General features: G+C 41.7%; 3 protein-coding genes across 3 annotated transcripts; 2 read left to right on the top strand and 1 right to left on the bottom strand.

The window, feature by feature from the left end:
- The first annotated feature begins 7 nt into the window (after positions 1 to 7).
- LOC135502952 (protein ABHD13-like) lies at positions 8 to 3,347 on the top strand. Its single transcript, XM_064796167.1, has 7 exons — positions 8 to 318; positions 479 to 710; positions 1,096 to 1,196; positions 1,392 to 1,645; positions 1,861 to 1,965; positions 2,196 to 2,303; positions 2,528 to 3,347. Exons 1-7 carry the CDS (start codon positions 33 to 35, stop codon positions 2,630 to 2,632), a joined length of 1,191 nt encoding a protein of 396 aa, XP_064652237.1. The 5' UTR covers positions 8 to 32; the 3' UTR covers positions 2,633 to 3,347.
- A 1,001-nt stretch (positions 3,348 to 4,348) lies between these two features.
- Positions 4,349 to 7,347, bottom strand: LOC135502872 (ras-related protein Rab-20-like). Its single transcript, XM_064796030.1, has 5 exons — positions 7,171 to 7,347; positions 6,654 to 6,747; positions 6,029 to 6,085; positions 5,816 to 5,928; positions 4,349 to 5,368 (listed from the first exon to the last, which is right to left on the bottom strand). The coding sequence occupies exons 1-5, from the start codon at positions 7,200 to 7,202 to the stop codon at positions 5,023 to 5,025; spliced, it is 642 nt and encodes a 213-aa protein (XP_064652100.1). The 5' UTR covers positions 7,203 to 7,347; the 3' UTR covers positions 4,349 to 5,022.
- A 1,916-nt stretch (positions 7,348 to 9,263) lies between these two features.
- LOC135502871 (cathepsin B-like) lies at positions 9,264 to 13,156 on the top strand. The gene is made up of 8 exons (XM_064796029.1): positions 9,264 to 9,382; positions 10,039 to 10,175; positions 10,846 to 11,049; positions 11,193 to 11,308; positions 11,429 to 11,658; positions 11,891 to 12,007; positions 12,267 to 12,395; positions 12,690 to 13,156. The coding sequence occupies exons 2-8, from the start codon at positions 10,041 to 10,043 to the stop codon at positions 12,764 to 12,766; spliced, it is 1,008 nt and encodes a 335-aa protein (XP_064652099.1). The 5' UTR covers positions 9,264 to 9,382; positions 10,039 to 10,040; the 3' UTR covers positions 12,767 to 13,156.
- Positions 13,157 to 13,627: the final 471 nt, after the last annotated feature.

The following is a 13,627-nucleotide window of genomic DNA, read 5'->3' as shown; positions in this document are numbered from 1 at the left end:
TCGATAAACAACATGGCGAATTTTTGTCCAAAATGAAATCTGGTTTTGTTGCAATAATTTTGCGTTTTCTCGCCCAGCTGTGGAAGATTTTCTTGGGCGTGATCGGCTGCATTAAAAGAACAATGCAGCAAAACGGAGAAGCTCGACCTACCCGCCAGGGAAAGGTCATAGCTGTCCTGATGTTCGTTGGAAGATTGCTTCTGAATGCTATGTTGAAACTTTGGGCATTTTGCACAGCTGCCTTGTTGTTGTTGTTGTTACTGTATTGGATGTATGGAACACTGCCAGCATTTATACTACTCACGTTTGCAGTGATAGGTAAGTTGATTGTTGATTCTGATTAGCCGATGATATTGATATTGTTAAATCTTTTGGCTGTCATTTGTTCACTGCCTTCTTGTCGTTGTGTGTGTGTGTCGTGTGTGTGTGAGTCGAGAGTTGATTTCGCAATTTGAGAGAAATTTTTCATTTTTTTCAGGTTTTCTTTACAATGCCCAGGATGTCCTACTCTACTACCCAGACCAGCCCCCTCAATCCCGGTTGTATGTTGAATCACCTGTTCTCTTCGGCATGCCATATGAAAACATCTACCACAAAACTCAAGACGGGGTCAGAATCAACATGCAGTTTATTCCGAGGCCTGAAGATCAAAAACCAAATGCACCTACTCTTGTTTATTTTCATGGAAATGCAGGAAATATTGGTCATAGGTGAGTTGCTGAGGACGATGGCGAGGGTACGATGGAGGACAGGCTCCCAGATGAAGATTAAGTCACTGGGCAACCACTGAAACAAAAGGCTCACAGGAACAGGAGCAAAAGGGGAAAAGGCAAACTTGAGGGGTATTGCAAAATAAATATGTCCTCCACGCCTGACCTCACAGCCTCAAGTATCTAAAATAAATGAAAATTATCTATTTGGGGATAAAGTTGGTTTGAGGAGTGCTGTTAGTTTCCACTCAATGAAGATGTCTCGAGGTCTTCATGTGAATCCATCTGTCAGAGTTGGTTGTCTTCTAGCACTGAGCATAATGTTGCAGCTGATGTCTTTTGATTGCTTCCAGTTCGCTAAAGTTTCCTCATTCATTTCTTACAGGTTGACTAATGTGTATGTTCTGTACATTTACCTTGGTTTCAATGTCCTGAGTGTGGAGTATAGAGGTTACGGGAAAAGTGGTGGAACACCTTGTGAACAGGGTAAGCTTACACTTCAAAGGACAAGAGAACATCACCAAAGTGTGTATACTTAACTACCAGGTGTGAAAAATGATAAGCACAGACCTTGGAAACTTAGCCATAAAACTATCAAGCACAAGGTACTGCTGTGAGCTTGTGGAGTCAAGTGATACACTTCTATAACTTAACGTTATCAACCTTGTCTCTTCATTTCAGGCCTTTATCTCGACGCAGCAGCTGCCATGGACTATCTTCTAACTCGTACAGATATAAACTTGAATAAAATCCTAGTTTTTGGACGGTCACTAGGGGGTGCTGTTGCTACCAATCTGGCCGCCCATCCTGTTTATTCTCATAATATATGTGCATTGATTTTGGAAAACACGTTTACCTCGTTACCGGATATTGGACGAACGTTGTTTAATTTTCAAGTCGTTAACTCGTTACCTGATTGGTGCTTCAAAAATCAGGTAAATATCTCGATAAAAATACACGTTTGAAGAGATTTTTCTCTATTCAAAGTGTGGTTAACAACTCCCTTATCTTCCACCCAAATGTCATGAAGTAATCAGGAAATGTGTTCAATGTTTATGACTATTCAATTAGATTTTGACGACTATATACCTTATTGGACACTGGTGGACGCTAATGAACCTCTATTTGTATCCACCCTCATTTCTTTCAGTACCCTTCCATGGAGCTAGTGAAACAAATCAAGACGCCAACATTGTTTATCTCGGGACAAGCAGACGCGTTAATTCCTCCTCCAATGATGGAGTCATTACACGCGGTAAGAACTTTGATTCTTAAACAAAAGTAGAATTCCATCTTCGAGGAGCCTCGTCATTTGAGGCTATCCTAAACAGTAAAGGAACTGGATGTGGTTTGGCTAGTGATAAAAATATTCCTTGTACAAGTGTGAGTAGTAGTGATGTACTGTAGGGTACTCACCTGTCTCCAGCCTATGCATGTAGTGTCCCTTTAAGTGAGATGTTCAACTGTGCTTATTTTCTCTTTCAGGCATCCAATAGCATATTCAAAAAGATTGTACGGTTTGAAGGAGGAACTCATAATGAGACTTGGAGGAGTGCTGGGTATTATGATGCATTCAAGAAATTCCTTGCTGAGGTAGATGCCTTTTCAATCTATTTTGATATTTCATAACCATTAAAATCAGTTGCTTGACATCAGAAAATCTATCCTTTGGGGCTGAGTTGGGCAGTGTTGACCCCTGTGCCCATTAAACAGGACTAAGTCAGGATAAGTCCTGTGAGGCTTGGTTAAGATAGATTTCACTTTGACGCATGTAACATGTCACATGTCAGCTAATGGCATTCATATTCAAATTCCAGGTCTACAAAATACCTACAAAGAAACGAGAAAGAGCTGGATCACAGTCATTCGTAGCAGAGATGCCTTTTGATGATGGTGCAACCGGAACGGTGAAAGCCCTTTGACAGAATGTCCGTCGCCATTCTAAGTAGCTAACGCTCTCGATTGGGACAAGTTGTTAGCAGTGGATCATTGTTATAGAGAGGATGTTGAGATTTGAAAAGGGAAGTTATCAGAAGAAAAGAACAGGAACTCGTCTATTCTTATGTGTATCCAGTGGTGGCAGTCGAGGGGCGGGACTATGGGCTCTCAGTTATCAGTAACACACATTGTGCATAGATGGCAGTAGTGTGTATCCATCTGGAATAAACCTGGGCATTTCTCTTGTGCTTGTATGCAAGCATTGCGAAATTCAGATCCAGTTTCAGACGGAAATTTAAAAAGGTCAAAACACAAAGAGGAAATTGAGAAGGCTCTTCAGCTTTAGCTATGGGGTTGGGGTGATTTCTATATGTTGACTTCCTTGAGTTTTTTTCTTCGTTTTTGACCCTCATCTAAGCTGCAAACCTTCTTTCTGTCGGAATTTTTTGAACTTTTCAATGTTCTGAGATTTCAGTCTCTGAAATCCTATTTTAGTTATGAATATTGCCAAGTATAGATCTGATTAAATCCATACTTGCTATTGTGTATATAAAATGAAATGGCCAGGGCCATTGTGCTCACCTCATGTGGAGGAAAGATGGATAAAGAGCATGGTATTGTGTCATGTAGTGTTAGGTTTGATGTAGGTCCAAGCAATTACAATTTCCCCAAAATGGCCAATTTACAATACATTCAACCTCTGTGACCTTGAAAAGTAGGTCAAATCAAAGAAGACCCGGGTGACACATTGAATGGTTGTTAGAATTAGATGTACCTATGATATAAAATTGGTGCCAATCGGGCAAGTCATTACTAGGAATAATGGCATTTTGAAGAATTTAGGATTTGGCCCCCTCCCTGGAGGCCAAACGGCAAATCAGATCGGACCAAACTTCGGTACCTGAGATCACCTGACCAAGGGGTACATGTGTACTTAATTTGTGATCAATAGTCATTGCAGTTAAGAAACGTGCCATAGTTACGGCCTGACGGCCAATTTACGCCATTTGACCTCTGTGACCTTGACAAGAAGGTCAAATTAAAAACCTGTGTGACATATACTGTATGGTGGTTAGATGTACCCATGATATCAAATTGGTGGCAATCAGGCAAGAAGTTAAGGAATAATCACATTTTTAAGGTTTTTGGATTTTGCCCCCTGGTGGTCAAGTGGTGAATCATATTGGACCAAACTTCGGTCCCTAAGATCACCTGACTAAGGGGTAAATGTGTACCAAATTTGGTATCAATAGCCATTGCAGTTTAGAAACGTGCCATCGTTACATCCTAACGGCCAATTTACACCATTTGACCTCTGTGACCTTGAAAAGGAGGTCAAATCGAAAACCCGGAGGATATATGATGCACCTTTGCTAGAAGTACCTACCATATTTTTTTCAAAATTTCCCGACTACTATTAAGGGAGATATTGCATATTTTCACTTTTAACGTTTGGCCCCCTGGTGGCCAAACCATGAAACGAATCGGACCGAAACTTGGTCTCCAAGGTGTCATTACATCAGGGTACATGTGTACCACGTTTCAACTCAATAGCTCTAACAGTTACGAAACGTGCCCTGCTAACGGACGACGGACGACGACGACGACGACGACGACGACGACGACGACGACGACGACGACGGACGACGGACGCCACGGTATGGGATAAGCTCACCTCTGCTAAGAGGTGAGCTAATGAAGTTTGTAAAACATTATCTCAATTCTTTATTTTTTATGGCGAGCATTAATACATTCTGCACATAATGTCAACCACCAAATATTCGTGGGCATTTTAATTTGGTGGATTTTGTGAATGAGAAATAAAACAATGAGAAAGTACTGTGGTGTACGGTACCTGATTGTCGCTCATTGGTAGAAATGGCATTTTTAGGCTATAAAGGTTTTGGTCGGTATGACAACTATGCAGACGGAAGACTGCTACAGTTATTTACAGTTATTTGGCACAATTCTTAAACCTCGTCCCCTGCATACATACTGAACAGACAGACCCCCCATGTACAGTATATACAACTCTCATTTTCAAGTGTGGGAATAACCTCCTAAAAATACCCTTATAACTTGAGTATTACGATGGATTACCTGAATTCAGCAAAAAACACTGTCATGGTGACCATGGGCTAGGTACAGTTACATGATGCTGCCAAGGCCTCAATAATCAGTGCATCAGTTTCACAGTACATTAACCATATCAGGCTCGTACAAGGAATACCTTTAGCACAGAGTCAAACCAGACCAAGTTGCCCAACTGTTCACCCGGAGACCACCAATTTGACCCTTTTGCTCCTCCATATAGTCCTTCACCAAGGTTCCAAAATAGAATCACATTTTCACTCCCGATTCAAAACCAGAATCATCAGCAGCACTTGTTACTCTTCTCAGGAAAAAGAGGCCTGGATTGCGCCAAATCGACTCCATTCATCCTGTCCTTTCGCACTTCAGTGCCATCTAGTGGTAACAGTCTTTCCAACATATATTCAAATAACAAAGACACATTTTCACCCGTTTTACTCGACGTTTCAAAGTAAGGGACGTTTTTCGACAGCAGTGATATGTTGTTGATGCTCCTGGTGAAATTGATCGCTTCTTCTGATGTGACTTCTCGAGTTGCTGGCGTGACCACATCACTTTTGGTTCCAACGACGACTTTCAGACAGGTTTCTTTCTCTTCAACTCCTTCTAATAGCGGCAGGAATCTGATACTGAAACAGACAATGGATGGTTACCATGGTAATAGTTTATGTGTTTTCTACTAAATTTAACACGTCCGTTTCCATACAGGGTCTAGGACATGATGCTATCTATACAAATCTAAGGGAGTAAGTGTCCATTGGGTGAAATTGTCTGATAAGTCAGGATGGGGAAAACATGACTAAGTCGCCTAAGTGTCTAGGTAACCAAAGACCACTAATTTGACCCCCTAGCTCCTGCCTGTACTCCCCCTTTAACTGTATAGAGTCTGGGTCAGATGTCACTGCTCTGATTATTGTTAGGAAACAATGTGATGACTTTGAATTATGCTGCAAACTTTGCTAGGTGTACCAGGGACATTGTGTCTCTTCATCAAACTCTGGACACAACTTTGACCTCAATTTCTTCTTACATCGAGTTAAAAGGAAATAACAATCGGGGCTAGTTAAGTGTCTTACCTAAGTGCCTCAAATGACACCTGGCTTGTCATATCAAAACAGAGGATGGCAGCCGAGGCACCACGGCAATAGAAGGAACTCAAGCCGGAGAAACGCTCCTCACCAGCAGTATCCTGGAAAAGTAAGAGGTCACAATCAGTCTTCAATGTATTTGATCTGAGGCTAAGATAGATGTCATCTTATGAGACAAACTGTACCTCTTTCACTACTTACCCAAATGGCAACATTGTATGGTCCCCACTGTTTCAGCGAAAACGAAGCACCAATTGTCTGAAAAAGAACAAGATGATATGCTTGAGTTGCAGGTATGAGGTTTGCAGACTTTGTTTGCAATCTCCTACAGTAGGCCCTGTGTATTTAGTTGCCTCTTGTCTGATTTGAATGTATCTAAGTAGATGTTACTCAGCCTGATGACATCACATCTAGGTCAAAGGAGGAGAATCCAAAATCAAACCTCCATAATATATTCATAACTATAGAATAGCTCAAAGATTATGAATGCTGAAGAAGAAGGCAGCACTGAACAAGAGAGAATTAGCTCGGAAACTTCTTGAAAGAAGACTCACACTTACAGGAGAACCTCAAGTGCTGTCCTTAATGGAAAGGTGTCAGGATAAGAGGGATCAAAAGGAAACAATCAATTTGGGTCCAAAACTAGTGTTCTTAATGGAGAGGATGTCCTTAATAGAGAGGTGTCCACTAAGGGAGGTGCCACTGAACTTTGATGCTGCATGACAAGTAAACCAGTATTGAGAATCGGCCCTGGAGGTCAGACCATCAAGAACGTTGGACTATCGCTCATTTCGTATTCACATTTAGCTTCCCATAAGTGACTTACACTGATTGTATCCTGAAAATTGCCATAAATGTATCGGTAGACGAGGGTGGTCTTTCCAACACTTGCTTCGCCCAACAAGACGACTTTCAAATCTCTGAAAAGGACATCAGTAAAAGGAAGCACAAGTAGAAAACACTGGGAGGCCCACTACCCACTGCTATAGTCCTTTTGCCAGTACACCACCTGGGATCGCCCCCCCCCCCCCCTCCCAAATGGCCACATAATTCTGGCATGATTCTGGTAACGTTCTCTTCAGACTTTTCAGTCTTTCTCAAATTTTACTGATGTTTGGATGAATGTTGTCGTCTGCTGTTCCTGACTGAATTCCTCTCTCAGGCTGGCAATAAAAACCAGGTCGGCAATGACTGAGATGTTTACAACCAAAATTTTTTCCTTCTTTTTCAGCACACCCTGTATAACTCAGAGTCACTCAGTCAGATGACCATTGCATAATTCATTGATTGATTGTGATTTTTTTACAACAAGTTTTCTCAATTATAAAAACACCTAAACTTACGCTTTACGCTTTGATTTATATTCGACAGTCATTGTTTTCTATGAAATCATGTTTTCCTGAATATTCAGCAGATGATAATTGCGTGTGCGGTGTTTTTATTGAGTGAAAAACAGCACGTTTTATGGGAACACAAACATAAACACGGAAGCGAAAGTGCTGCCACCTTGGGAAAGGCAAATTAACTAAAAAGGATTTCAATAAGCACTGACAGATTGTCCTTAAAGCTAATCATTACATGCATTAGAAAGTAATTACTGGCCTTATAGATAAGCTAAACATAGATATAAACATTTCTGAAAACCTTTCACTACCATATATTTTGTTAAACTCTGAAGACTTTGTATGTATTGCAACATCACAGTTAAGTAAATGTTTTAAAAACCGCAATAATTGCGCAGCACTAAACACCCCTCTTTGAGCTGGTTATCGGAGTCTCATGGTCTTCATGAAAGAACTACGCCATCGCCATCTTAAGGGCAAGTTTGGAACTGAAAATACCAAACGATCTTTTCAGTTCCTCCCTTGCCCTGAAGATGGCGATGGCGTAGTTCTTTCATGAAGTACTACACCATCGCCATCTTTAGGGCAAGTCTGGAACTGAAAATACCAAACGATCTTTTTAGTTTCCCCCTTGCCCTGAAGATGGCGCCGGCGTAGTTCTTCATGAAGTACTACACCATCGCCATCTTTAGGGCAAGGTTGGAACTGAAAATACCAAACGATCTTTTCAGTTCCTTCCTCGCCCTGAAGATGGCGATGGCGTAGTTCTTTCATGAAGTACTACACCATCGCCATCTTTAGGGCAAGGGTGAAACTAAAAATACCAAACGATCTTTTAGTTCCACCCTTGCCCTGAAGATGGCGATGGCGTAGTTCTTTCATGAAGTACTACACCATCGCCATCTTTAGGGCAAGTCTGGAACTGAAAATACCAAACGATCTTTTTAGTTTCTCCCTTGCCCTGAAGATGGCGCCGGCGTAGTTCTTCATGAAGTACTACACCATCGCCATCTTTAGGGCAAGGTTGGAACTGAAAATACGAAACGATCTTTTCAGTTCCTCCCTTGCCCTGAAGATGGCGATGGCGTAGTTCTTTCATGAAGTACTACGCCATCGCCATCTTTAGGGCAAGAGTGGAACTGAAAATACCAAACGATCTTTTCAGTTCCTTCCTCGCCCTGAAGATGGCGCTGGCGTAGTTCTTTCATGAAGTACTACACCATCGCCATCTTTAGGGCAAGTCTGGAACTGAAAATACCAAACGATCTTTTCAGTTCCTTCCTCGCCCTGAAGATGGCGATGGCGTAGTTCTTTCATGAAGTACTACACCATCGCCATCTTTAGGGCAAGGGTGAAACTAAAAATACCAAACGATCTTTTAGTTCCACCCTTGCCCTGAAGATGGCGATGGCGTAGTTCTTTCATGAAGTACTACACCATCGCCATCTTTAGGGCAAGGCTGGAATTGAAAATACAAACGATCTTTTCAGTTTCTCCCTTGTCCTGAAGATGGCGCCGGCGTAGTTCTTTCATGAAGTACTACACCATCGCCATCTTTAGGGCAAGGTTGGAACTGAAAATACGAAACGATCTTTTCAGTTCCTCTCTTGCCCTGAAGATGGCGATGGCGTAGTTCTTTCATGAAGTACTACACCATCGCCATCTTTAGGGCAAGGATAAAACTGAAAATACCAAACGATCTTTTTAGTTCCTACCTCGCCCTGAAGATGGCGATGGCGTAGTTCTTTCATGAAGCACTACGCCATCGCCATCTTCAGGGCAAGGTTGGAACTGGAAAGACCAAACGGTATTTTCACGGTATTTTCAGTTCCTATCTTTCCCTGAAGATGGCGATGGCGTAGTTCTTTCCTGACGTCCAGGATACGCCGATAACCAGCCCAAAGAGGGGGGGATTTGGGCCACATAGATCTACGTGGTTCGGTGCTGAAGGTGTTAATTATTTTCCCAGTTCCCTAAGACCAAGAATGTTGCATGTATGTATTTATTGTGAATAAGTATGTATTTCCAGGTGAAGTTCTGGTCAATTTCCCTTCTGAATGTCACATGAGGGTCATGTGGGTCAATTTCCCTTCTGAATGTCACATGACCCTTGTCACATGAGGGTCATGTGACTCACGTTCGGTTAGTTTTATTTCCTGAATTGCATTAAAATTTCGCATTCTAAATCTGACATTACAGCGAGAAGGAACAGGTAAGATTAAATGACAATCAGTTAGATTCGATAACTAACATCCTCGCTTTATATTGCCGCTACTTAGCGTCCAATCATGAATATATTTCAACATGAATTTGATTGGTAAAGTTCTTCCTTCATTCATCATATGATAATTGATATCGTATCGAGAGTTACTAATACTATTACTAATTTATAAATAATTGACTTCGAAGTGACTTGGGCCTAACATGCCTAAAGGTGAACTGTCACTTTTCTTTATGCTTTGGGTTTTCAATCTGGGGTGGGCCCCAAAACCAGACTACGTTCAACCGCTTGCCTGCAACCCACCTGCAGCATATTGCGAGTTGGAAGCTAGCAGGCACATGTTAACTTCTTTTGAAAGCCACAGGCACAGCGCTCATCAGTTTCCGAAGGAAAGGCTCCAAGCGGGTACCCGGTAACGGTAATGGCTTTCGAATATGGTATCTGTGCGTGGTCAGCCGTATATGATGGGCGTAACTTTATGTTGCAGGATTATTTATGCGGATCAATTGCCTGGGACCATATTTCCAAATGGGGGAAACAGTCGCAATTACCTAGTCAGTCAGAGATCTACTTTGTTTCTGCTTTGTGGCTTGCAAGCTTTGCCTCACTGACCAATCTTCTGATAGACTCTTCCTTCTTTTCTTCAGCCATGAAGTTCCTTTTAGTCCTCAGTGCCTTGGCGGCCGTTGCCATGGGGAAATCCCTCAAGTTCATTCCCAACTTTGAGATGAACTCACCAGAAATGGTTTACTACATCAACCATGTAGCAAAAACTACCTGGAAGGTTAGTGTTTTCGGTTTCTTTGAACATTTGATGGGCTATTTTGTGTGTCATCCGAAAATGCTGCCAAAGACAAAGTCTGTACTTGTAGGATTTGACAATTCTTAACCTTTGGGTCATTTAGGACATTATGAGCTCCATAAACAATATTGTGCTATTTAAAATGTTAAGCAGGAGAAAACCGGAGATCCCAGAGGAAACCTATGCTGTCAAAGAGTCAGACTCTCTTTCACATGAATATACCAAATACACCCCAGGGGGCCGAGATTATGAACATTTCTTTCAAAAATCAGCTTTAAAAGTTGGTTGTGCTGTGACACATTTATCTATATTTTCACATTTGGAGTCTACAACATGGTCGTATGTCATTCACTATAAATCAGCTGACTCGATTTTATCTGCAGTGTCATTGACCTAGACTAGGCCTATGTGTTATCGACTGTCTTGTGACTTGTGTTGGCTTGCTACCAATATCAATTCAGAGCTCTCTGAAATAACAATCAAATGGCTTGTCATGTGACTGTCTAGTACTACTTGATAGGCACCCCTGCCCATGTGATATGGGCACCAGATTGTAATATCTGATACACTGGATTTTTAATTGAGCATTGCCATAGATAGATAAAAAAAACCTTTGACGAAAACCAAGCTGATATTGTCATCTTCTCTGCAGGCTGGCCACAACTTCGTTGGTGTCCCAGTGTCCTCCATCAAGAGGCTGTGTGGTTCCAGGAAGACCCCTGAACACCTCAGGCCTGAGACCCTCATCCACAAGGAACCCCTGTTCGTCCCTGACTCCTTCGACTCTCGCGACCAATGGAAGAACTGTCCAACGATTGGTGAGGTCCGCGATCAGGGGGCATGTGGCTCCTGCTGGGTAAGTTGTCGTGCATACTCAAAGGTCAAGGTGTTTACTTGGTACATTTGTTTTATCCATGGCTTTACACTAGAATGACACGCTAGTGTTGCCAAGAGGTGGGTTCTGAACTAGGTTATATCAATTATGTATCTTCATTGTAGGCATTTGGTGCAGTCGAGGCCATGTCAGACAGAATCTGTATCCACTCCCAGGGAAAGGTCAACGCTCATATTTCTGCCGAAGATTTAACCACCTGCTGTGGACAATGTGGAAATGGGTAAGGATTAGGAATGAGACATATTTCGCGTGCATTGGCGTAAAATTTCTTTTGCATATCTTTAAAAACGGCATCTCTGTTCGTTAAATATGATAAAAGTTTGATTTGATCTGTTTACAGTTGTGATGGAGGTTTCCCACCAGAGGCTTGGAGCTATTGGAAGAGTACTGGTCTTGTCACTGGTGGCCAATATAACAGCAAGCAGGGCTGTCAGCCCTACAAGGTCGCTAGTTGTTCCCACCATGTTAATGGCACCAAGCCCCCATGCACAGGAGAAGGACCCACACCACGCTGCAGCCGTACCTGCGAGCCAAACTATAAAGTCAGCTACAAAGCTGATAAGCACTTTGGTAAGAATAGTTCACCTCAGATAAAGCAGTGCAGTGAAACTTGGGACCAACAGGATTGTCTTAAAGAGGCACAACCTGTCCTCTGTTGGCCAATTTTAGAAAAGAGACAGCCATGGCTTGCAAAGTGTACAGCAATGGGGCGGAGGCAAGGATAAATTGTAATAATTATAATGACCACATTGCAAATTACAAATATGATATTTGTCTGTAATTTTCCATCTGTATTTTCCAGGAAAGACGCACTATTCCATCTCGAGTAGTGTCATACAAATTCAAACTGAAATCATGACAAACGGCCCGGTAGAGGCTGCTTTCACGGTATATGCCGATTTCCCAACATACAAGTCTGGTGAGTAACATTGATTAACTTGCTGGCTTGACAGTGGCAGCTGGAATATGTACCTTCAGAATCAGATTTAGAGTTTACAACGGGGCGTTCCGCATCCGTAGAATTTTCTGGTCAGGAATAGGGGCTACATCTTAGTTCCTCACGTCACAAAACAAATACTTTGATGCAGTTGTTAAAACCTTCAAATATCTCTGGTTGTTGTGTCTGAATGTTGGGGATTTCCCGGATAGTATTGTAATTTCGTTTTGTTTATTACCAGGTGTTTACCAGCACGAATCTGGTGGAGAGCTTGGTGGTCATGCGATCAGGATCCTTGGCTGGGGAACGGAGAATGGCACACCATACTGGCTGGTTGCTAACTCCTGGAATCCAGATTGGGGTGACAAAGGTAAGAGTATTTCTTATCATGCAACCTTGTACTAGGAATGGTCATTTCAAGGAAATATCAAAATCTGAAAGTTATGATTCATATATCAGATTAGAGAAGTTTAAAAGTAAAGAAAGAATAAAAGCAAGTCATAACTAATGATTTGAACAAATTTCAGCATAATTTCAATTTGACAGGAACGATTGATGAAATTTTGAGAAAACCTAACCAGGTGATGAAGATACTGGAGCTTTCTTCTCGTTTAGTTCTTCTTGGAAATGAACACATTTCTCATCTATTCTTGCATCTCTTCAGGTTACTTCAAGATCTTGAGAGGACAGAACGAATGCGGTATTGAAGGTGAAATCGTTGCCGGTCTGCCAAGATTATAAACAATTTGAAAAGACTGTACAACATTGAACATCAAGAGACTGTGATCATTGTAGAAGAGTATTGAGGCATAAACTTATTCACCATGAGGATTGATGGGGGGGGGGGGGGGAGGTGTGTCAGGAGACCAACTTAATGATCTCACTTGAGATTAGCATGTACCAATAAATGATTTATATTGCACTTGAATTATGTGAGAGAAAATGTGTCACTTTGGTGTTGGAGAGGTCTTCGTTGCTATGGTAACAGAAAGAAGCTGACCATTCATCAGGATATGATTTTGTTAAAACTGTAATGTGTGCTCAAATATTGTTGCGGCCAGAGAAACTTTCTATTCTGTATCACCTTTCATATTGTGATTTACAATAAATTTATATATTTAGGTTACAAAATTTTCCTTTGTGTTAATTTTTAGTTTGATATTGTGTCAGTCCTCGAGTTGTTTGTTATGTAATCTTGATATTGTGTCAGTCCTCGATTTGTTTGTTATGTAATCTGGATAACTTGAGTACCTGTGTTGAATCTGATCCTGGAGAATAAAACTGGTACAGACTTTGGATGAGGACAGTATTTTTCGCTATATGGCCTAGAATTTGGACGAGCATAATTGACACTCGCACAACTACGCCCAACCTCGCGTGGCAGATGAAAGGTCTGTCACATATTGAGGCCAAACTGGGGATTGGCAGATGAAAGGTATGTCACATATTGAGGCCAAACTGGGTATTGAGACCCGCTTCAAATGGTACAGATTCTAGGCTCATAAAATCGTCAAAGATCCCTCTGCACGTGGAAACTAAGACCAGGGCATCAAAGTAAATAGTATTTATGGAACAGGTTGGACCCATTCATGAACATGGAAA

Source organism: Lineus longissimus, chromosome 19 (assembly GCF_910592395.1).
Source record: "Lineus longissimus chromosome 19, tnLinLong1.2, whole genome shotgun sequence".
Taxonomy (NCBI): Eukaryota; Metazoa; Nemertea; class Pilidiophora; order Heteronemertea; family Lineidae; genus Lineus; species Lineus longissimus.
This window is presented reverse-complemented; position numbering and strand designations above follow the sequence as displayed.

What these genes read in the sequence shown, in the direction of transcription:
- LOC135502952 (XM_064796167.1), top strand. Translation starts at nt 33, where the DNA reads ATGAAATCTGGTTTTGTTGCAATAATTTTGCGTTTTCTCGCCCAGCTG. An exon ending in ACTCACGTTTGCAGTGATAG is followed by an intron (nt 319 to 478) that starts GTAAGTTGATTG and finishes CATTTTTTTCAG; the next exon opens with GTTTTCTTTACAATGCCCAG. An exon ending in GCAGGAAATATTGGTCATAG is followed by an intron (nt 711 to 1,095) that starts GTGAGTTGCTGA and finishes CATTTCTTACAG; the next exon opens with GTTGACTAATGTGTATGTTC.
- LOC135502872 (XM_064796030.1), bottom strand. Translation starts at nt 7,202, where the DNA reads ATGACTGTCGAATATAAATCAAAGCGTAAAGC. An exon ending in ATTTTCAGGATACAATCAGT is followed by an intron (nt 6,086 to 6,653) that starts GTAAGTCACTTA and finishes GTTCTTTTTCAG; the next exon opens with ACAATTGGTGCTTCGTTTTC. An exon ending in GTGTCATTTGAGGCACTTAG is followed by an intron (nt 5,369 to 5,815) that starts GTAAGACACTTA and finishes TGTCTGTTTCAG; the next exon opens with TATCAGATTCCTGCCGCTAT.
- LOC135502871 (XM_064796029.1), top strand. Translation starts at nt 10,041, where the DNA reads ATGAAGTTCCTTTTAGTCCTCAGTGCCTTGGCGGCCGTTGCCATGGGG. An exon ending in TTTCCCAACATACAAGTCTG is followed by an intron (nt 12,008 to 12,266) that starts GTGAGTAACATT and finishes GTTTATTACCAG; the next exon opens with GTGTTTACCAGCACGAATCT. An exon ending in TCCAGATTGGGGTGACAAAG is followed by an intron (nt 12,396 to 12,689) that starts GTAAGAGTATTT and finishes GCATCTCTTCAG; the next exon opens with GTTACTTCAAGATCTTGAGA.